Consider the following 24,764-nt stretch of genomic DNA (forward strand, 5'->3'; position numbering starts at 1 on the left):
AACTTGCTTGATAATGAACTGAAATGTCTACACACAATAGTACTGTGAAACTCTTTAATGAGATTTTCTGTTACTAGCTGGCAGTATTGTTTAGCAACTTTGTCTTTTTCCCCTTCTTCTGACGTATATATTTAAGACATTTTTAAATCTTGCTATTGTACATCATCTAGAGACTCATTTTATTCTTATACTCTTGTATTAAATTCTACCAGAAAAACTCCTGTTGATGAACTTGATGTGTTTATTCATTTTTCAACAAGAAAACACTTCTGCTTGAGTAATGAGTAAGTGTTTCTAGCAACTGCAAGACCAAGTTAGACAGCAGTAAATTTTTTGATGTGGGTGCCTTACCAGGAAACCAGGAAAATAACCTGGTTTTTGGCTCAAGAATACTTACAGTTTGGGTGTCCTGTACTCCAGATGTTTTCCAGCAGAAGGCACCTAGTTATGCCATACCACTCACAATCCCCTTGCTGCTTTGGAATGGCAGTCAAAATGTTTAGGGAAGGAAAGTCAGGATATTGCTGCTTAGAATCCTGTTTTAATACACAGTTGTTGAGAAGGTTGAAAGAATTCTGTTAAATAGAAACAAAGAAAAGATGCTGTTGAGTTAGTGGGGTTTACATCCTTGAATGTGACGCTTGGCCAGAGAGCATCTATCAGGTGTTGGACAACTACAGTTAGATTGAAGAATAACTTAAATCACTAAGTTGATGGGTTGGTAGCCAAGCAAATAGAGCTTGTCGCAGAAGGGACAGTGTGTCTTAATTGTCTATGTCCATGTTAACAGAATGTGAAGCTGAAGTTAAAATAGTGTGTTTGGGTTGGAGCTGCCATCTTCACAGGCATAGCACCTGTTTCTGGGTGCTGTGAATGGTCTGAGGTTCTGGAGCTGCAGTGGTCTGTTCAGCTTGGTTGCTGACAGGAAAGCTGAATCCAAAACATCGATTGTTCTAGACGGATTTCTTGCGAAGTCTATTCCGATAATTAAGTAACGCTGTAGCAATATCAGTGGAAGTGCTTCACAACATATAATGAATGCTTTCTGTGTGGATTATTTTATACAGTCCAATTGAAAACCACAGGTAAAGTGGATATTTTCTTTTCTTTGCAATTTCTGATTGGGTAGCTGTGTGAGAGGGAAGGTGTCCTTGTTAAAATGACATGAAATTTGCAAGTAACAGGATACTATTAAAAAATACATCCTTTTGTTCGTCTTCCTTACAAGAACTGTGTGTCATGGTAACTAACACAGAAACTCTCTGTCAATCTATTGCAATGTCTTGCACATGAAGTTGCAGTATTTTTTGTCAGCTATTCCTGCTCGTTAATACAAGCACCTAACACCTTAACATTTTTGGTGCGTATGCGTCTTCAAGGAGCTGATTTGGAAGAGATGTGTATTTTTCTCTTTTTAACTGTATTAAACCTCACATTCACATAACTACAACAGTTCCCCTCCCTCCATCACCCTGGAAAGACTACTGAAACTGTTAATGGACTTAGTTATCCCTAAATTATTCAAGACGCTTAAGAGAATAACATTAATGGGAGAGGGAAGGAGAGGGAATGACGTAGAGAAAAAGGAGTTCTGTTTTTCTTTGTTTGGAGAATCACCGCTTGTGTGAGTACAGGCAGAAGGATATTTCTGATCCTCCCCTGTTTAATGCACAACAGAGTAACCTTCTACAGGCAAATTATCAGTTGAGGAATGATGCCAGTACCTCCCCAGTGGAAGATTTTGAATGAATTTAGTATTCTGCATCGATGTCTTACAATAGGAAGTGCTGCTTCTCCCCCTACCTTTCATGTTCTGTGTTTTCTGTTCTGGCTTCAGGGTTCTACAAATATTATACCGTTTTGGAACTTGTAGGTACAAGCCAGAAACTAAAGGCTTAACTCTGAAAGCCTGATAACTTGTGATCATGTAATCAGTACCATGTTGAAAATGCAATTCTGTGCAGGACAGGCATTGTTCCACACTCGCTAATGTAGCAGTGAAAGAAAATCTCTTAGCGTTGGGAAAGGGAGAAACAACCCTATTTGAAAAGGACACTAAAACTATTAGGAAATTTTAAGTACATCTATTGGTAATCGCTATTTCAGAGTGACTGTGCGTGTGTAACTTAGGGCCTGCAAATAACAAGGGCTGTGTCATCTCCAGCAGAAATAGATATAACTACAGTGCCAAAAACAATCCAAAAGAGTTGGATTTGGATGGAAGTTGCTAATTCCTTTGTGAACTTCTCAAACTTTGAGAACTGTCTTTTGCCAATAACATACTACAGCCAATGGGATTATACACAAATGACAGTGACATTTACTAGTTACCAGTTTGTGATTGTATAATGAGTGTATTTTTAGTAGCGGTTTTGTTGATATCAGCTGCTACATGTGAAGAACAACTGTCTCCTGTTTCAACAATGATCTGCTTGGCGATTTCTAAAGCATTTGTTTCCATGAGCGCATGGGCATTCCCAGACAAAGCTTACAAGAGGAGTTCAGGGGTAGGGTGGGAAGCTAATTCTTAGGTTCCTCCTTAGTCATTTGAATACTCCTCAGAGCAACTGGTAAAATAGATGAAGAGGCTGAAGAAAAACTTATTCAATCAGAGTGGAAGACTAGGCTTTTCTGAAGAACACACTCTAGTCTTGTCTTACATGAAATATAAGTTGGTATTGCTTTGTTATTCTAATTGATAGTGGCCCAACTCTCTCAGTAAAAAGTGGGCATCAAGAGGTGGGGGAGGTTGGGGTGAGGGAGGGAAAGCTTCGAGATCAATGTAGTTGAACTCCTCCAGAAAAAAACCCACAACTCGCTGATGGACCATTCCCTTGTTCCTTCCATTGGAGAGCATAAACTGCAACACCTACAATTTAAGGCCTTTATCTTTGATTTCACGGGATTGGCATGGTTCTTCATAGTATACCTGACCATGTGCTGTGTATGAATTAAATATCATATTCCCTTAGCTATTTAGTGGCAAAAATAAACACCTGCCACACTAGTCCAACTCAAATGATTCCGTAATAAAAAAAGGAGATAGATCAACATGTGGAATATTCAAAAGCATTCACATAGCTACTAAATACTCACAGATTTAATCTTATGATTTGTCCACAGTTCTCTGCAGCTGTGGTATCTAGTTGCATCAGGTGATGTGAGTTGTAAATCCGTAAAAGTCTCCTATAGCTCAGTTTACTGTGAAGATGAGAATTGCCATTGTGCCAAGAAATGCTCACTCAATATTCTACCAGTCTTCGAAGTTTCAAGTTAAACTTTAAAATAAAGCAATTGTCAGTATAAAGCGTTCTGCTTCTGCTGTTGCCGTGCTCAGAGAATGTCAAAGCAATGGGGCATCACTTTTTTTATAGTATGAAGTCTATTTGGATTTTTTCATCTGAATTTCATATTGAACGTAAATGTTGAACAAATGTTCAATTGTTAAAATGTTTTAACATCTTCTAAGTGTGAAGGATCCCCAGATGTTTAACAGTATATAATTAGGTGGACCTGTTCACTTTATTCATTAATAAATGGCAAAATCCTGTCACTTAAGGTATACAGTGTCTTTGATTAAAGGCATTCCCTTATTAAATGGACTAGAGCGGGACCTGAGGATGTCTATACTGTGTCAGTGATTCTTGAACTATTAAGCTGTTCCTGTTTTAGTAGTCATGGCTCCTTTACAGCTGTTTGTGGTCATTTTTAAGATGTAAATTCAAGCCTGTTCTGATTTATGAATGGGAACATTGTGTGCTGCTGACACTAATGCAAGAGTAAGTGCTGCTCTGTTACTTGCATAAGGAAGTCAACATTATTAATATGAAAGAAATTAATTAACCATTAAAGCAACTTCCCACAGAAAATATGTTTAGTCATTATTTACAGTCTGTATGTGAATTGAGATCTGACTTGATTACAAATTACAAGTTTGATGCAGAGATTGTTGCATGAGGTTATATAGTATTACCACTGCATAGGATTAGATGGTCACAGTGGCGCCTTATTATCATGTGGGTATCAGATACCTGAATTCCTACAGGTAACAATGGAAAAACACAGAAAATTTTGTTAATTTTGACGTAAACTGATACAGAAGCACGGAGGAGAAAACATAGAACATAGTGATGTATTGTAAATAGTGAGGTTTAATTGAAAAGACAAAACATCAAATCACGTGAGTACTTTAAAGAAGTCTCCAGCTGACGGTTTTTTGTTCAAATAAGGATTGGAATGATTGAAATACTGAAACTGAAGTTTGTGGATAATTGTTTTGTACTGATCGGTCAGGTGTAGACTCTAGCATTAAAGTGTTGTAGAACAGTCTTTTGCAAGTGTCAAAGAAAGTTGGGTGTGGAGAATATAGTTACTTAGAATACAGTATGGCTGGAGAGCTGATGTTTCCACCTCTGCAGAATTGACTTTGTCATGTCTAGTGACTGAAGAGAGCTCTTAGTCCTCCTTTTGTGCCCACTTTTGTATAAATAATCAAATTTTAATGCAGCAGGGTTTTCTAGTACTGTTTACCAATCTGTAATACAGTAAGTCAAAAAGCAAAATACCAGCTACAAATAATGCAGCACCCTCTCCTGTACCACACCAGAGGGTAATCGCGCTTGTTTAACGTCTTCCCTCTGAGTGCTAAGCAGGGCTGACCTTGCGTAGCCTGTGATATTTGATATCATCATAGCCAGAGCAACAAGAACACACTACAGTACAGTACATACAAGCAAATCTTTGCAAGTGACAGACTAGTTAAAAGAATGGGAATGTTAAAGAATGGTCTTGCGTATGTGATAATGGACATCCAGAGGAGTAAAGGAGTTAAAGAATACAATCAGCTCAGGGCCAGGAGAGAATTAAGTCCACGGAACCCGCAGTTGCAGCAGCTGTTAAAGAATAAATCTGGCCAACAGTGGCTGTTTGCAAGTACTAGTGTACTTAGTGTACTAGTGCTGGTGTACATTAACCACTAGGCTACTTACTAATAGTTACTGTATTTCCACTTGAAAAAATAATTAATAAACTATTGTTGGGCTCAGAATTCCATAATTTTTTTGCAGCTATATGTGTGCGTCTGCCTGTTTGTTTACTCTCATGTTGGTTTTTTGTTTTTTCCCTATGTGATGCTGAGCAAGAACTAAGACGCGATGGCTACAGTCACACTTAATCTGAAGTGGTAAAGCAAGGACAAATGAATTTATTTCACAGTTGCTTAAGGCTTTATATAGCTCTGATTTATCAAAAATACAGTGAAAATAATTCTTAGAATAGTTAAGCTGATTGCAATTTTCTAAATGAAACACTCAAACTAAGGGGGAGAGGGGAAGGAATGTGGAGAGAGCTGCAATTGGTCACCTTGGTTAAACAGCATGATTGATCCCAGCAGCAGACGCTGTTCCATTTCTTCAAATGCTAAAAGCTAATTAAACACTTGCGCTCTGCAAACTGAAGTGTATTTGGCCACACAAATGCGGATGACATCGGGGGACACCCGCAGCTACAAAGTGCGTGTACCAAGCAACTAACTCCCTACGGTGTGTATGCCAAGCTGCTGCGATTCTAAACTCCGGCACCCAAGTGATACGAAGAGGTGGGGCCAATGGCTGAAGGAGTGGATTGCAGGTGACTTCCTTTTTAAATGGGAGAGGACTGGGAGAAAGATGGGCATCGAGGCAGCTGCAGTTGGGTGCCTCACTTTCAAGGATTAGCATACTGTTAAGCCTTATTAAAAGCTGCAGTACCGCTAGGGTTCATTCTTGAAGGGTCAGAAGGTCTGTCGGGAGCCAGCCAACAGGCAGTCAAGCTGCTGGTGGCCCCGGCTCTTACAGCTGGCATGTTTTAACCACCTCCAGAGCGCTGAGGACAGAGAGGTCTCCGATAGAGACACTGTTCACCTGAGTCTCCCTTTACCAACTCGACCGAGGGGTGGGAAGAGGAGAGCAATACAGTTTGTGTAGCTGCTGGTAACTGTGTGGTTTCTCTCTTACACACAGCTGTGTCTCTACCAGAGAAGCCACCGTGAGGCCCAGGCACGAGCTGTACACACGGAGTTCACCTGGGGCAGGACCATCAGGACAAGGCACCCTGAGAAGGGAAGTCTGGGGGAAGTGGGCTTCAGGGCTCTACCTGGAAATGGTGGATTTAATTTTTTTTTTTGTTATTCAAATGGTGTCTGCTATTAATGCCTGTGTAAAAAATGAGAAATTTTGCAAATAAAAAAAAAAAAATATTCTGGGCCGTGAGGTGTGTTTGGAAGTTCAGTAAATGTAAAAGGCTTATTCTTTGGTGCCCACTAAAGATAAAAGGCAGAAAAAACAAGTAAGGAAGGCTCTGATAGACCCTATTGTCAGGAAAAGGAAGTAGGTGAGTCTTTTCTTCTGTAACTATTACACTAATTTGAAAACATAATTTAGTGGTGCTGTAAAAGGTAAGTTGCCTGATCATCAGTGGGGAAAACAGCAGAAATCAAGCTGCAACACAGCAGGAAGGATTTTGTCTCAGAAAATGGGGAAAAAAAAAGGCGGTTAAAAGCAACAGATATTTTAGATTGAATTCTGACTCTTTAGATTGATAATGTAAAGGTGGAAGGCAATTTGGGTGAGAGAGAGAGAATAAAACAAGAGTTATAAAACCTTTAGAAAACATGTCAAGAAAGATTAAAGGAATGAGGTTGGTTTAGTGTAAAAAAAAAAAAAAAAAAAAAAAAAAAAAAAAAAAAAGACTGATTAGGATGACATAACCATGTTTCAAGACAACAAAGTTGCTACACCAAGGCAAGTGATTAATCATTGCATCTTCAAGCAATAGTCTGCTCCAGCTTTAGAGCATAATGGAATAACGGCTATACTGGGTCAAGCTGAAGGTTCATCTAACCTGTTACCTGGCTTTTGACAACGATCAAAAATTCATGCCTAGGGAAAAACATAAGATTATAAACCGCGCAAAGTAATACTTACCCCAGGTATGCTCAACCTTCAACAATTTTTAGTTCTGAGAATGTCTAAGTGAAGATGATTTCTATGTATTTAATAGTCTTAGTCATTCAAGAACTCAGCTACTCGTTCTTTCAACTCCTGTAAACTTTGAGCAGTGACAGACGGTACTGGGTGACAAGGAGTTCTTTGACTTAATGACACACTGTCTGAAGAAACATCTTTTTTTTGTTTGTTGTGAACTTCCACTTGCTAGCTTAATTTTATCCTCTCCAGTTCTTTTGCTGAAAGAGACATTAACTCATCGATCGCCATTCATGTTTTCTATACCACTCATGTCTTTGCATAATGTAAAGGTTTGTAAAATAGGCATTTATTTATTTGAGACTTGTACGCTTTTGTGATTTTATCTGTTAGATGTCATCGAGGTGAAAACAAAGATGTAGGTCTGAGCATGCCTTATGATTCACTTCTCTCCGTATCTTGGGAAGAGGATATTTTCTCTTGGCCACGTTTATGTTTCAAATCTGTCTCCTTCTGCAGCTATTTGCCGTAGTGGGTCACCTGCCGGATGCCACTATCTTCTGTACAAGATCGAGACTTTGAGAGAATTTTGTGTGTCACACTTCTAAAGTGCTAAATATCCAGCTGAATAGAACCTTGCTAAGCCCTGTTTATTCACAGATGATCTTTTCAGTTCTCTGTCCAGTGAACAAAAGAGTCTAAAAACTTGCGGATGTGATACGTAGGTTGCTCGGTTTACTGTGATAGTTGTTCATTAGTTGCAACTTAAAATAATGAGATTGCTTTGGCAGCTAAAACGCGCCATCTTTACATGTGAAATTTCATTCCATTTTTCTGGTAGGAATTTCTACTGAAATCCACTACCAACATACTATATTTGATTAGAATAGCTCATCTAATCTTTCTAATTCATCCATTAGCAATTTTCTCAGGAAGTTATCAAGGCATAAACGTACAAGATTTGCAACAATGAGATGAGAAATGAAGAAGCTTAACAACAACAAAACATTCATCTTACCTCCCACCTAAGCACCAAGAGCTATTGCTCCCAAAGGGATGGCAAGTCAGAACCCATTGTGGTAACACAGCGACCCTGCTGGGCAGGGCCCCGTCCCACCATCCCCGAGTGAGGGAGCAGGGCAGGCCTGCAGACAGCAGCCAGGGTCAGCCAAGAGTCCAGATTATCAGACAAGTCCGTAGAGAAGAGGAAAAGCCTGCGGCTCGGGGTGTAGACCAGCAGGTCTGTGGTAAGACACAGGCATGGATGCAGCAGGAACTGTAGCTCAAGCGGGGACAAACCACTAGAGCCTCAGATCAAGAGCAGCTCCCCAGGAAAGGGACAGCCCTGACTATAGCCTCCCCACCGAGCTGTCTGAAGAGCTCGTCCCAAGGTCACCAGCTGCAATGGCCTGGCCTTGAGCTCAGGGAGCCAAACCCACAAGATAAGGGAGGATGTGCTTAGGGCCTTGACACCCTGCTCTGATGGAAAGTACGCCCCTGAGCGGGGCACGTATCTGATCACAGTAAAAACTAATACAAGTAAATACACTTTGTAAGAGAAAACGAAATAAAATCTACAACATCTACTACAGCAACGTAATACTTGACGTATGCTGAGTTCTACCCTTTTGCTAGCAGGTGCACACCGGGCCTAGCAGGAAAAGCAAGAAGCTGTGGGCAAGTGACTAATACTGCTGTGGTTTTCTCATCCCCCTTCAATCCCCCTCCACCAAACAGAATGCAGTAGGCACTGTGACCATAATTTGTACTCCCTCTCCCATTTTTTAAAACCATCTTTTCACTACAGTCAGTCACTAAGCTGAAGGCTGCTGTAACGCATCAGTTGAATGAAGACTATGTACTTGCATGATGAGCACTTTTGCCTACAAATACAGCTGTCCAGAAGTCTAGAACAGGGAGAATGTCTTGCCTTTAGTTCAAATACTCTTTCCAGTCTGGCTTGCAGTCAAAGACAGTGGTTTCTCCTGAACTATTTCCGCTGATTCATTATTAACTTACTTTGTATTGTAATGTTGAAGTGAAACATGTTTCTTTAACTGTCTTTAAATGAACTACCTTTTGTGGAAGTATTTTTAGATGGGTCTTTTGATGCCTTTTTAATGGTACATTAAAACTTAATGAATGCTGAGTAACAGTAGAATCCCGATGGAAGCACATATGGTACCTACATTAATACTGAATGACTGCATAATGATCAGTAAAATTTCTGTGATTTCCACATGAATCAACAGTGATGAGCCACTTAGTGTTACACTCAATTACATCATGTTTAATTTATGTAGCATTGTTTGGACGTTATGTTTAAAATGTCTTTAGTAAATCATTGAGACTCTAATTGAGCCTCCATTTCGGTGACAAATTGCACTGTAAACATTAAATTCATTTTTTTACACAACAGTTAATTTATGTTGAAGCCTGCTTGCGAAGGGTCAACAATTTGATATATTCTCACTATTACTCCCTGAAAAATGGAATCCTAGTATGAAAACAAATTGCAGTACCTGTTAAATTATTTCTGTTCCCTTAGTTATGCAGCAGCCGGACACTGGAAAAGCATTAATTCCCTGAACTCTTGAAACAATGGCAATACCTCAACTGCTCTAAATGACTGCTGCCAAGCAGTTCAAAGACCTCTTCAGGTCAGAATACCTGGTCCACATCTGTGCAGCAGACTCAGAAGAGCTCTCCACAATGCCTGCCTCACTACGGTGTCACGTCACCTCTCAGTGGGAGGCCCTTCCATGGCACATCCATGACTCGCTTGCAGTGCTTGTATAGCACAAGGTGGACCGAGAGCTTTTGAAGAGTGACCATGCCACTGGTCTGCTAGAGGTAGCCAAAGAGGTGGTGAGGGAACCTACACCAAGTGCAGATACTGTCTTTCAGCTGTTCTCCCATCCCATGTAGGACAAGGAAGCAAACACTTATTTCCATGGTGTTGATGACCTAAAAGCCTGTGCAGATGAGTATAATCTTGCCTCACTTCCCAAGTATTACAAAAGTGTGAGGACCTACTACCTCACTTCACCTCTCCTGTTCTACCTTGTAACGCACTGAACATGGGCAGTTGCTTGCACAAGCCCTGGGGTGACGGGTCTGTAAAAGGCTACCAGTGGCAAGAGGACTGGCTGTAATTGTAGCCCTCCACTGAGGTCTTCCATGGCAATTGCTGCAGCAACAGAATTTGGAGTGAAACAGGGCAGAGGCTCATCAGAGGATGATATGCAAGACTCCATCTTTCCAGACTGTCTCTGCATAAAGACTAGGGACATACACATATCTGATCACAGTAAAAACTAATACAAGTAAATACACTTTTAAGGGAAAACGGGAAACAAAATACGCATGCTTCAAACCTCCCTAGGAACAGTAAACTGCTGCTTGGTTTCACTTTTTCCTGTCAGGTACTTCTAGCAGATAAGCTCCTGACACACTGTTTCAGTGGGTGTCTCCTTGAGCTGGCTTTGGAGATGTTCCAAGGCAGGTCTGTAAAGATTCATTCATCGAATAAGGCTGGGGTTGCCCATTTTACGCAATCATCTCGGTTACCTAAAGTGCCACCTGAACTTGTCTGATTTTTGGTAGAGTAGATACCCTCTTCCACTACTCCAGAAGGGATCTTGCAATCTCTATTCTCTCAAGTTGGCTTCTCACTGGTAGTTCATGCCAGCAACATCTTTCCAAGATTCTTTTTGTCTTTAACATTCTTCCTCAAACAGCTGTTCAAAATATGGTAAACTTGAGAGGTCTTGCCTTAGGGAAGTTTCTAGTTCTGAGAGGTTGTCTAGTTCAGCTGTCTCAATGAGAAGGACTAGAGCGAAAGAGAACCGGCTTTGGAGACAAAATCCTATCAGCTATTTACAAATAAATCCATCAATGTATTTTTAGTTTCTGCAAATTTCCTGCTTTAGCTTCTAGCACTACGCACTGCATCCAGATGCTTTAGTTTATAGAGGATTTATCATTTGTGAGTATACAAAGGTATCATTTTAATGTGCTGTTCTTTTTGATCTATTATGAGATTATCTGATAACTGGCAAGGCAGCTAACAAACAGCTGACCAACAACTTTGTTAGAAGATCTACAGACAAAGAACTTCATAATGATAATGATCATAACAATAGCTGCTCTCATTTCTCTGGATTGCTGAAAAATGCAAATTCAGACCTTTAATAATTGCAGCTCAGGCTTTCATTTCTGACAGCAAAGTGAGAGGAAAAAAAAAATCTTTCCACTCTAAGAAGCTGTAAAAGGGGCTATCAGCTTCTTTTTTTTCAATTATAATTCACTTCATTCTTGTTAGAAGAATTTAATAAACGAAGTATAAGAGAGAAAAGATACTTATGGAGAATGTTTTCATTTTGCTTTAAAAAGTCCTTTTTTGGTTTATGTTGATCATTTTAATGATTCTGTTCTCATGATTCAGGAATTCTACGCTGTGTTAATTTGATTCAGCTTTAATTTCAATTGAATAAAATATCGTCTAGCTTGCTGGTTATGATGATACAATGCATGTACTGCTTAAACAGAAGCTGTTTGAAATATATAAAATAATCTGAAATGGACCTGTTGGAGCGAATCCAGAGGAAAGCCACGAAGATGATGAGAGGGCTGGAGCACTTCTCCTATGAGGACAGGCTGAGAGAGTTGGGGTTGTTCAGCCTGGAGAAGAGAAGGCTCCAGGGAGACCGTATACCAGCCTTCCAGTACCTTAAAGGGGGCCTACAGGAAAGATGGGGAAGGACTCTTTACCGGGGAGCGTAGTGGTAAGACAAGGGGCAAAGGTTTTAAATGGAAATAGGGTATATTTAGATTAGACAGTAGGAAGAAATTCTTTCCTCTGAGGGTGGTGAGGCACTGGAACAGGTTGCCCAGGGAGGCTGTGGATGCCCCATCCCTGGAAGCGTTCAAGGCCAGGCTGGATGGGGTGTTGGGCAACCTGGTCCCTTCCAACTCTAACAGTTCTATGAAATGCACTTCTCTTCAATGTATGCCCAATAGATTTTAGTGATGTAATTATTTCTAATTTGTTGTGTAGCTATATATTTTTAGAGCCTGCCGTGTAAGAGTATTTTTTAAAATGAGAGGTAATGAGGTTATAATACCACTATAGCCTTTGGACTAACACCAATATACGAAACAGTACAAGAAAATAATCGAATATATGCCTTGAGCTACATGATGACTGCACAAACAGACTTCACAGCAAATTAGATTTCCTTGACTAGTGTTGTGGTTACAGTAATATAATTCATGTTTCATAACTCTGAAGAAATAATGAAGACATTGTAACCAGAAATGTGTCAATTTGAATAAATTTATTATGAGTTGCTTTGGTTCTAAAAGCTCCCAATATGTTATAATAGAAGCCTACGTTCTTGCTTGAGAGCCAGCCAAACTATCTGTAGAAAATGGAATGGGTTTTTAACGTCTTAACAAATCACAATGGCAGATTTTCCCTTCAAATAAACAAAAGGAGAAATGTTCTGAAGGGACTGTGCTAATAAAAGAGATCGGAACATACCTTTCTCTTAAAGCCACTTTGAAAGTAGAATGTTTGGAAGCCTCAAATTTGGATGGTAGCCTCATACACCCCACAGAAACTCAAAACATGAAGACAGTATGTCCATTTTTGCCTGAATCCAAGTTGCAATGAAGTAAAATGTAGCCCACGTGACAATTAACTCTCTTCACCCATTGCTGAACTGCAATTACATTTGGACTGAATGCTATATTCAACGGGCTGCCTCTACCTACCATGCTAAGTAACATCGACTAAAACCACACAGGCTGGCGTAACATAAATTGGAATTTAGTTAAGGCACCATCTAACACTTGCATGAAGTACAATGTATTGATTAAGAAGTTTCATGTATCACCTTCAGCAACACCTTCTGGCTTAGGCGTATTTCTTGATTCTCATTCTGATTTCAAGCTTGGTATCGGTTCTGAGGCCATGGCTTGACAACATGCTAAAATGGGCTTCAGGCCTCAAAGAGCTGCCACAGGAAGGAGAATCCCCAAACTCCCTCTGTTAGTTCAGGTTTGTTAAGAGACTTTCAATGGGTTGAATTTTTACCAGTAGGCTTTTTGCCAGATCAGATGTTGTCTGTCCTCCCACAGCCTGCATAAAGTCAACACAGAAACATAAAGCTGCTACTGATTCTTTACCATGTGCTGTGGCTAATTTGACAGAAATGTGACCATGTGTTCATTCCTTCTGTGGAATGGGGATGTCATCTTGAGCGATCCAGTAGCACACAAATCCAGTCATGAGAAAAAATACCAACTTTTGTGTCTTTTGTGGATTTATAAAAGCCTGGACTTCAGGAAAAAGGAACATATTAGTCCAGCAGTTCTTGGATGACAGGATAAAAGCTCAAGTGAGTCAGAAATCTGAAAACTGCATTGCTATTGTTTTATAGTAACAAAGTTCAAAGAATGTAAAAAACCCCCCAAACATGTATTGCTTTCTCATAGTTGAATTCTCAGACAAGTACAATGGATTGAGATAAATTTATGGAACTGACGGAGAACACCGAAGGTTGAATTTAAAAGGGCTGAGTGGCTATAACAGTTTTCCTAATTTTAGATGCGATCTCAGTTTGTACTCCTGCTTCCCAAATGCTTCTGATACATCAGATGTTAAAAGTCTTTGAAGTCAGGTGCAAATTATTTATGAACTTGTTCAGTAGCCAGCATTTTTTCACATTTCCCCTCTCACCCCAAGGGAAGATTTTGTAAGACTTTTTGACTTTTAAGTAGAATTTACAAAGCCACCGTGTGTAACACAATTGTCTGGAAATATCTTGGATGTTATTATTCATGTATTGTGTAATGTCTCCTTCGTAAACACACAAAAGTGAACTAGAAGATTGCTTACGTTGGACGTTATGAAATGGTTCTATTTGTCATGATAAAATTAGGACTATTAGAAAAAAATCACTTTCTAAATGAAGTAGAATAGCTACTGAACAACTCCAGAGCACAGCTTCAGTAACATGAAATCAAAGGAAAACGTACTTTTTTCTCCAGCTCAAAGGAAAATCACCTTTTGGTCCAGATTTAAAGCTGACTTATTGTCAGGAGTACTGAAGTATTAATACATTTTACCTTTTTATTTTTAGAAACAAGAAACCTTCATTATAGTTACAAAGAAGGACGGCCTGATTGTCAGAGTACTAATTTTGGACTCAGAGTTTGCATTCCTTACTCAGCCACAAATTCCATTAGATGTTGAGAAAATCACTTAGCAAATTAATTGCATTGTCTAATTTTCAACAGCTAACTGAGGCGCTTAAATCAGAAGACAGTTCTCCCTAGGCTTCCTATGTAGTCAGAAGAAACAAAAAGTTATTCGGGGATGGCTGTCAGCACTAAAACCCCTACGTGTTTTTTAGTTGACCTCTGCAGTCTTCTGTTTCTCTCCATGGAAGTTCTATGCCTCTATGTCAAATGGCCAAACTAAGTTGGTATAGCGTCTAAAGTCAGGTACTCTGGATACCCACTTAGGGTTAATTTTAAAACATGTTCAGGCATATAAAGATGCAAACATTTACTCATCCGTATGAAGGGAATAAGTACATTAAAATGTTAGGTGCACTGATGTTGTGATAATTAAGTTCATAATAAGTGCTGATATTGTCATTGTTAGGTAGGCTTTCTGAATTACAGACATTTGCATTAATAACCTTTTAATATAATAACTTCCAAGTAGTCAGCACAATGCTTTTAAAACATGAACGGTAGGTTGTTTTTTCAAAGGTTTATTGAATAACTCATTCCCTGAATATAGTTTTCTTGGAAAAACTCTTGAGACAGAGCAAATGCACCTTCTCTGTGTAAACCCTGTGGAATTAATTAATTCTAAAGAGTCCTAAATGTCCTACCAGGTGATGTATTAAAATGGTGGCAGACACGTTACCATACAGTGCCACTACCACTGGAATTCCAGCTGCCCAGATAAGCATTTGTTTACTTTCTGTCATTTGGGATGAACATAATGACTCCATCATTAAGGTTCAGCAGAGCTTTCCATTTCAGAGCCCATTTTAAAGGCATCCTAAATTGCACATGCACAGGTAGATTGATTTGGAAACTGCTTTGCTCAATCAGGGCTGGTGCAAATTTGGGGGTGCAAATCTGGACTAAGTTACTCCAGTGATTTTGGAAGAGAAAAATTCCTCCTCCCCTCACATGTATGTAGATATACATAGAATCACATTTTAAATTTCTTACTATTCCCAGAATTAGAGAAAAATCTCCTCAGATCTAATGAAAGCTTCCAAAATCCAGTTTCACAATGCAGCATTTCTGAAGTTACTAGACTAATTTTGTTTCCTAGAGTCATGGATAGCCTGTTGTGAGCTGCATGTTACAGAAGCAGAAAAGAAACAATATAAGTAAAATTGAGGCACCTAAATATAAGTGTCTGGTGCCATATTTAACGTCTAAGGACATCTGAAGCATCCACACTAGGCTGTCACATGTGACATAGGATGAACAGGAAACCCATGCCTATGCCTTCTTAGGGCATGGTAGAACAGATATCTAAATTCGCATTTGATCCCTGCATTTAGGCAAACAAACCTCTATACATCATTTTTTCAAAATACAGAATTAATTTCATCTTTAATTTTCAAATATCAGCCTTGTACTCTGATAAAAGAAGTGGAATGCTGCCTGCCTTGAGTCTGAGCAGGCACGTTGTTTCTTTTTGTCCAAAATAACTCCACATCTCCCTTCCTCTTTGCATATGTCTGGAGACTCTTACCGTGCTTTGTCTGGTACTCTTGCTTCAGCGTCCTTGGCAGCAGCTCAGAAATGGCTGAGACTTAGGAGTGGTGTGGCTGTTTGTGAAAAGTCATTTTAGCTTTACATTTCCTGTTGTTTGGGTTTTGGGTTTGGTTTTTTTTTTTTTTAATGCTTGTATTTTATTTCGTACTCTACAAAATGACTAGTGTTAAAGGATTTTGAATCTGATTTCCCAGCAACTCATGTTACGGAAACTGAACTGGATAAACACAAGGAGTACCAGATAGCATAGTCACCTGCACCCTGCCTTCCATAATAATTACATATTTGTGTGCAGTATTCTGAAGGTATGTAAGGTCAGAAATTGTGTGATTTGTGGAAGGTGGAGTTCCAGAAAAAGGGCTGCAAAAATTATCAGCAGTACTCTGCTGTTGTGAAATGACTCCTGTTTAATTTATCTAAATATTTTCTCACTTATGTGATGTTTAAAGTTGTCCACTCTTCACAGTAGTTATTATTATAAAGCATTAATTATCACAAATATTTACAAGGGATTAATAAGAATAGAGAAATGTATTAAAAGAAAAATGTTTCTTCCATTACAATACTGTCATTACAAATGTTTGGCACTGCTAAATCAGTTCCCTGAGACTCGTCAATTCACTTCCACAAATAACTGCAGCAGTATATTATACGGTTCATTCATCCGTAACTACCAGAAGATTACATCTAGTCCAGCAGATTTAGACCCATTAGATGAAGACCTAGCCACTGTAATCCATACATATGTAACATTCACCCTGGACTATTGCAGTTCTCTCTGGGAAGAAACTTTATGCCTTGTAGAAGTTCAAGGTTGGCCAGTGCGGATCACACCACCTAATGCAGAGTTTATTATAGACACTGCTGAATGATTGATTTCATGCAGCTTTAGTGCGAGGGTGCAGAAGCCAGTATGTCACACTGCCTGACCTGCATCTCACAAGCCCTACAAGCCACCCAGTCAACCCTATGCTGAACCTAATTATTTGTTTTTAGCTACAACGACCTTTCAGAAATCACAAGCTCTTGATTTGGTTTGTTTGATTTGAAGGATATCTTTCTTAGTCTCAAAACCCTGCACAGAATTTAATTCTGTTCTTGTGCTACAGTTCAAGCCAAAATTCCAGCAGGGGGATGTTCTCGGCTGAGGACAAAGCTGTCACAGGGAATCACAGAACTTACTATTGAAATAGCAAACACTGTTGTCAAAGCTAGCAATAAAATCCATCCGTGTACTCAAGTTTCTTACAAAATACTAAAGTATTCATGCTTTTCAATGGGTAAAAAATCCCAAACCCAAACCAAACAACAGAAAACACACTGCAAATCTGCTTCTTGATAGTAGGTGGAGAAAAGGAGAATTAAGTCGGGGGAAACACCAGAGTATTACCATCCTGTGGTTTGTGTAAGTGCGCACAGAGGGAATTTCAGATTAGGTTGAAAAGCAGCTTCTGGAAATGACTGGGACCGGCACTACTGATTTAATCCCTTGGAACCTTTTCTTTACCTACAATAAAAGATATCCATTTTAACAGTAATTCTAAACTTAACATTCAATGCGACCTGTAACAATAGGCAAGACTTCTCACAAAACATTCAACCACGGCTAATTTTCAGAGTTATGCACTACTGCCAAGAAGTCAGCTAGTGATATCTCTACTTGTGTTCATCAGATAAATCTGGCTCTCATGAAGTACTGCCCAAACAGATGGGCCAGTTTTCAAAGTTAAAAATGGGCTTTTGAAATGCTCAAGAAGCAGCAAGGATGCACAGCTAGTTGTATCAGGACCGTAACATGTGTTCAACATAGTCTAAGTACGTTGAGTTAATAAATACGCATAAATTACAAATTCAGGCTTTATCTTGGGCCATGCTTTTTTTTTACTGGACAAATTATTTTTTTCTTTTTCCTTAAGGTGATCCTCTGTATCATTACATTTGACGCAATTTATTTTGGGGTGCTTGTAGAGCAAACATTGTATTGGGAGACGAGACTTATGCCTGGTTATAGCCTTGCACTGGAAAAACCAGCTACTTCTATGGCTTCAATCTAGTACTTCAGTAGAGATAATTCTTTTCTCTGCTACTGCAGCTATGACAGAAGACGGTGTAAAGGTATGATACTAGTTCTCTTAGTGTAACCATATTTAAGAAATTACAGTGAATCTTTTTGTGGTGAAGCCATTATACATATAAAACTGCATTGAAAATATCTTGATAAAAGCAAGGAGGGATATGTGGAAGGGTGAAATAAAAATATGCAACAAAAACATTCTACAGTTTCCAGAGATAATCACAGATAGTTTGAAGTTTTTAAACCTTCACTTTGTCAGTAATAACTGTCAAAGTTTACTCCAATTAAAGGCATAATTTTGTCACACTAATCAAGTGCCATGATTCTAAATAGCACACAGGCTTTTGAGAACTCGAGAGGTTGATTTTCTGGAAGTGGGGTGCATACTGAATAGCTTGAATCCATTGGGGTTTTTTCTCAATATATATTTTTAATTTTACTTGATAAACACCTGGACCTGATTAGAGCTAACAAAGATTAAATTAAAAGAGAAAACAAAACTACTGAGTTAAGGATTGAAGAATGCCCAGAAATTTAGTTTTAGAGAAATCTAAGTCTTAGAACAAGGACCGCTATGCTGCAGAAGCACAGCAAGTATTAAAAAAAAAAAAAAAAAAAAAAAAAGACTAGGCAGCTTAGGTGCATTTATGATAAAAAGGAAGCCTAGTCACACAGCTCAACAAACATTTTGGTGTCAGGATTTAGCAGAAATCCACTAGCAGAAATCTGCTAGTCTTTTATTATCCACGCTATTAATTGTCCAGAGATTACTGGCTTTGTACTTGTTCAAAGAAAGAGTTAAAAAAGGTTACACTTGAACACAGTCTAAGTAAAATGTTCTCAGATATCTTTAGCCAATCAGGGAATCTTTTTTATCCTTACAGTTGTTTGCAAGGAGTGACAGTAAGTCAGAGAAACTTTATTTTTGCATTCTCACCTATGCAACGTTTCCAATGCTACGCCGGAACAATCACGTAGGTCCTTCTGTGTCTCAGTTTTCCAACGGCTGTATTTTTCTCTTACAATACTATTTCCACAGAAAGCACTGAAAGCAGCAAACATTAGGACAGACTACGAGAAGCAGAAAATACTCTTTTTAAGTCAATTTGTTTCTTAAATTACTACGTTCAAGTGAAATAGCATTAAATTTTTTGTTGATCTTTCCTAGATGTGGCATTTTTGCTGTCATGACTCATTAGAATCCTAGCAAAGTTATTTTGAAACACACAAGTATTTAATTTATTTGCTAATATTCCTTTTAATTGTATTTTTTATTTGCCTGCCATTTTAAAACAATTACATGACTAATCCAAAGACACAAAAACATACCATGTGCATCAGGTTGCAGCTATGTAAGAAGTTGCACAGACTGGGTGAAATGTCAAAATGTATTTTTTTTTTCATAGCTGAACTTTTTAAATGATTATTAATATCAGCATACAGGTGCCACTTGAAGGTTTTTATCTCTTCCCGACATCCCTCCTCCTCCCAGTCTTCTACCTAGAGCACCTACACCAGTTGTCCTTCCTTCCATTTTTTTGAAGACAGTGAGATTTAACATCCCACAATTATGACAGTGAATCAATTCTGCAAAAAACAGTGGTCTGGTCTGTGCAATTGTGTAAAAAGATAGCTGTTCGCAACCAACGAGCAAATCCAGTCAATTATCTGACGCTGTAAAATTCCAAATGTTTGCCAGTCTCTGTATATATGAATTGTTAATCAACTCGGACTTGCACTTCTGCTGTCAGCATAATAGAGAATGAGCTGTTCAGAGGACAAGGAATCCTTCGTATCCTTGAAAATAAACACGCTGCAAAATCATCTGTGACTCAGCCAAAACGAAAACTGTGAGTTTTGCTTCTATGTCAGAAAAAAAATCTTTCTCTAGAATCGAAATTTTGGCTTGTGTGTGATGATTTCTTCGGTGGCTTCAGTAAAAACAGCTAAGCACTTATGTCCCTAAACATTCTCTATTTTCACAAGTCTGACATCCCAGTTACTGCCCCTGAGCATGCCAGGTACAGACAGAAGGTTTCTACATACAGCTGTGTTTACCAGGGGCTGGGCTTTAATTATTTGACTTTCTATCAAATTGACTGACTCACACGATTTTACCCACTCTGCTTGGTGCCATGAAACTGTTCTTCATACGGCAAGGTGGTCATTTTTATTTTGCAATAGGTAAGGTAAGGTTCCAAGGCTGGTAAGGACAGCCATGGAATTTCCACATAGGATTTTGGGTACATAAAGCAGGGCAGGAGCCAGCTTCCTCGGCAGCACTGGCTGCTGTGGAGGAGCCGGAGGCACAAGGAAAAACCTTCCCACTTTCTGCACTGGGATGACCTTGTGGCCCAAGGCGAGTCCCAGGCCCAGCTGGGAGCTCGGCCCAAAGGTAACGGGCCTGTCTCCCGGCCTCGTTCATTCCTCATTTCTCCAAGGCACAACCATGAATTCCCGACCTCACAGCCGGGATGGGGCTGCTTAGTTAATGATTTCTCGGGCGCCGAGACAAGTGCCAGGCCCCTACAGCGGTGCGCGCCTGGGGCACGTTGCGCACCGCTGCCCGAGGGTCCGGCCCTGCCCGCGGGAAGAGGCTCCCGGCCGGGCCCGCGTTTCCTCTCCGCCCAGGCGAAGGGTCCCCTCGGCGGGGCGGACACTCGCCGCCTCTTGAGGAGACAACCGGCAGCGCTCCCTCCCCTCAGCCGCCCCGAACCCCCCGGGCAGGCCCAACCCGACGCCCCGGGTCACACCGCGGCCTGCTGGGCCGCGCACCTGCCGGCGCCCGCCCTGCCCTGCCGCCAGGGAGCGGGGCGCAGCCGGGAGGGCACGGCTCAGCCCCCGCCCGCCCCGCGCTGCCTCCCCGTCGCAGCGCGGAGCCGGCGGCCGCCCGCCCGCCCCCGCCGCCGCCCGCGCACGTGTGCCGGGGAAGGCGCTCGGTGCCGCTCGCCGCCCGGGCGGCGCTTCCACCCCCCACCCCCCTCCCCGCCGCCTCCCCCCCTCCTCCGCAGCGGGAGCGGAGAGCAGCCTCCGCCCGACGCGCCCGGCAGCGCCGGGGCCGCTCGCCGACGTGCCTCCCGGGCCAGGACGTCGCCGCCGCCGATGGCCGCCCCGCTGGCCGGTGTGCCGCGCGGCGCAGGGCGGGCGGCGGAGCCCGCGGGCGGCAACCCCCGCGGCGCGGCAGGCTCCCCCCGTCCGCCTCCCCGGCCCCCCGGGGGGGACCCGCCGCCCTCGCCCCCCGACAGGTAAGGCCGGAGCCCGGGCGGGCGCCGCCGGCCCTGCCCGCTCCCTCGAGGGCCCGCCCGCTGCCGTCTAGGGGCGGGCAGGCGTCCTGCGGGCGGGAGCGGGGGCCCGGCGGGGCCTGAGGGCGCGGGGGTCCCGCGGCTTGGCAGCGGCGGTTTGGGGAGGGGGCGAAGCGGCAGGAGTGGGGGGCGGCCTGGCCCGGGACCGGCCCGCTCCTCCCTGGAACTCAAAAGTTGTTTCCCGGCCCTGCAGACACTTCCCTGCGGTGCGGATGAGTCTCCCCCCGCGCCGCCTCTTTGGTTTCTTTTTTTTTTTTTTTTTTTGAGGTTTCCCATTTTGAGGTGGAAAGAGGCGATCCTGCCTCGTCAAACGGAACCCACTTTCTCGTTGCAGTGTCTTTTTTATACCATTCGTCAGCTAAACTGCTTCTCCGCTAGCGATGCCGCTGTAATTGCTGTCAGTGATGTGCACCCTGTATTTGTTACCTCTCGGGTTGCTCTTGTAGGCATTGGCCTCTATTCTTAGTAGAGGAAACTGTGAGCTAGGTTTTCTGTGAAGCGTCTGATTAATTTTGGTAGACTGAAGTTTAGAAAAATCTTAAAATACCGCATACAGGATTTTTCACTCCTTCTTAACACTAAATATCACTTTAAATGAATGTTCGGTGAGGATTTTGAGAATGTAAAGCATCTTCATTCTGCATCATTACCTTACTATGATGGTTTTCCCCACTCTGTACCAATTAGTGCGTGAGATCTGGAGTGATAATAATGAAGGTGATAAAGTTGAATATTAAGCTTGGGGCAATCGACTCACACACACAGAAAAAGCCTATTATATGTTGGCAGACTCAAATACTTGGGGTGCTTTGGGTACGGCTCTCCAAATGAGATCAAGTAGACAAAGTGCTGTTCAATATTTTACGTGAGAAAACCATGCACTGTAATGTACACAGCAGTCTATAAACAGCCGCATTATTAATGTGATACTTTAAACCAGTGCAAAACTGAGCTCTTCAGCAAATACAGCGGTGATTATCTTCACTACTCTTGCAAATGCTGCTTGGTGTTGTTTGCGGCACAGTCAGATTTAAGTAGCCAGAAACTACCGAGATTTCTATTTTATGATGGAGCTATGGAGATTCAAATACAAAAGTAATTGAAAATAGAAATGAGTTTATTCCTTTCCATTATTTTGTCTTGTCTGTCACTTTGACTCCTGATTGTAGGGAAAAAAGTTTCCATTTGTTTAAAATACAATTGTGATGTACTCGGGAAGCGTTACTGAGAAGTTACATGCATCCACTGTTGTAATATGTGTACACAGGGAACGGCATGAACACGGGGACAACAAAATATTTACTGATGTCCTTAGGAGCCAATATAAATATATCTGTGCTCTTACTCTGCAAAGACTTACACATATTCAAACAACTTTATATTCAGAGCTGAATACTTGGATCGCTTCCAAGTAGTGTTAAGCACTGTATGTTAATGCATTCAGCCTACTGATTAAAGAAAATAACTGCACTAAAAAGCTAATTGCTGCAACCAGCAAGTGTCGTGGTGAGTATTAGTGCTTTAGTATTTCATGCATTGTGGTTGGATATTGCAATTTTAACAGCAGTTGTTACAATTATCGCTTGATATTATGTATTCTGTTGAAACAGGAGAAAAAAGAAAGATGACAATATTTTGGAGATCCCATCAATTCCAAATCCTTTTCCCGAGCTGTGTTGCTCTCCGTTTGCATCAGTTTTGTCAGCCAGTCTGTTGCCCAAGGCAACTTCAAGGAAAAAGCAGGTAAGATTTATAAATTATTATTTGACGAATTCTAAATTGGTTTCATGAAAGCTTGAAGAAAAGCCCAGTTACCTATTAAGTTATTTTTCTAATAAAGGTGTTCCATATTTCTGTAATTTGGTGAAATTTTCTCAGTAGGTCATTGATGGCTGTGGAAAATGAGGTTTCGGAATCTGTGGCTTAAGATGTGACTGTTCTTTCACAGAGTCTACGTGTGACTGTGCAAATTTTTCGGTTAGAACAGAACCAGGGGCAAGCAGGCAGTACTTTATGTCCTTAAATGAGAAGTTAATTTCTGTCTTCCCTTCCTTCCCACCTCCAATTACTGATATCAATGCTATAGCATGGAAGGTTTTAATAGTCACAGAGCAGCTTCTTTCGTCTGAAGGTCTAATTTTGATAGGATAATTGAATAAAACCAAAATTGATGGGGAGGGAGCAAATGCTGTGTACATGGCTATATTTTTTATGCATGTTTGTTTATCTGTGTGTGGCTGACGTTACTATATTTCCATAAATACCTTATAACTGTAGGTCAAGGGAAGTTGTGAGTGGGCAGACAGACCTGGCAGTGCTGTGTCTTAGTACTGTTCACATGCAGTGTATTTGTTACCCTGAGCAGACGTACAGGTTAAAGAGGAAGAGTTTCCAGTTAATGGAGATTACTGGTGTTGAAGATCTGTTTTTCACTCTTTGAAAGCTTACCTGTTTCATTTCTCTTTTCTTTTCTTGAGACTGGAAAGAGTTCTGATGAGGAACACCTGTGGGATTAAGGGTACTACCTCCTTCACATTCTCTTTTCTAGTCGTCTGTGAGATCCCTGTCTTAATAGTTTTAGGGGTGATATTGGGGGTGTAAGAACTTACACTGCTGCTGCTTATTTAGTTTTTAGATTTGCATTAAGAAATTGCCTGGAAGTTGAAGTTTCTTATAGTTACATTAACTTTTCTGAAGCTGACCAGCCATGGCGGTTTCTGTGCACCTGCCAGAGAACTTTACCTAGCGAAGCCTTGGCCGGCACCTTAAGGAGGAACCTTCTCCCCTCTTCTCCAGTGAAAAACACATATGTTTCTGGGAAGCTGCACTGATTCTATCTTGCCATATTTTGCATGTTCTCTAAAAATAGCTATCGTGTCTTTCTGGACTACTTTTTTTGCTTTTAGTTCTTTCCTGCAGCAGCAATACTAACCTGAAGCATTTCTGGTCAGTGTGTATCTAAACATTGCCAATGCAGTGGGATAAAATGGTGCTAGTTTGGTGCTTGGGCAGGGTGGAAGCGTTGACTGTCTCTGCAGAGGCAGGAAAAACACTGGATCGGTAACCTTATCTTTCCAACATAAGGACTAGAAGTCGTATTTAAAAAAATTAGTTTGAATTACTCATGTTGCTGGCTTAAATTGCACTTGTTGTGGTAATCTTTGTGCTTGGAACTGGAAAGTAGATTTCCCAAGCATGATTTAACACACAAAGGTCAACTATCTGCTTTTGTGGCCTGTCATGTTTAAAATTACTGACTGGCTTGATCTGTTAAGCCAGCTAAGTATTAGCTGTAGTCTCTCAGAAGCTGAAGTTCATAGCTTCACTGATTTCACTTGTGTTTCTTCATGTCACTTCTTGTCATACCTTTTGTGACCATTTCCACTCACAGCCCTTCTGTTTCTCCTGGTTTTCCATTAAGAACGCAGTGCTCGCTTTGGTAAAAGCAGGATCAAGAACAAGTAGTTTGCTGACAGAAATGAGCTAAACTAATAATAGTATCGATGGAGGGCTTGATCCATTTTCCAGTTACCAGAAAAACTGAGAGGGTTCTTCCTATTATTTTCTGGGGGCCTTTTAACAAGACCATGGTTTCTGTCAAAAAGCCTT

General features: G+C 41.0%; 1 protein-coding gene across 1 annotated transcript in view; it reads left to right on the forward strand.

Annotated features, from left to right (window-relative positions):
• Positions 1–20,861: 20,861 nt before the first annotated feature.
• Positions 20,862–24,764, forward strand: part of GRB14 (growth factor receptor bound protein 14) — a 63,346-nt gene continuing 59,443 nt past the window's right edge. The window contains exons 1-2 of the mRNA XM_074595254.1: positions 20,862–21,098; positions 22,766–22,898. Coding sequence (XP_074451355.1) covers positions 20,956–21,098; positions 22,766–22,898 — 276 coding nt within the window. The 5' untranslated portion in view covers positions 20,862–20,955. The remainder of the gene's footprint in view (positions 21,099–22,765; positions 22,899–24,764) is intronic.

This window comes from Larus michahellis, chromosome 7 (assembly GCF_964199755.1).
Source record: "Larus michahellis chromosome 7, bLarMic1.1, whole genome shotgun sequence".
NCBI lineage: Eukaryota > Metazoa > Chordata > Aves > Charadriiformes > Laridae > Larus > Larus michahellis.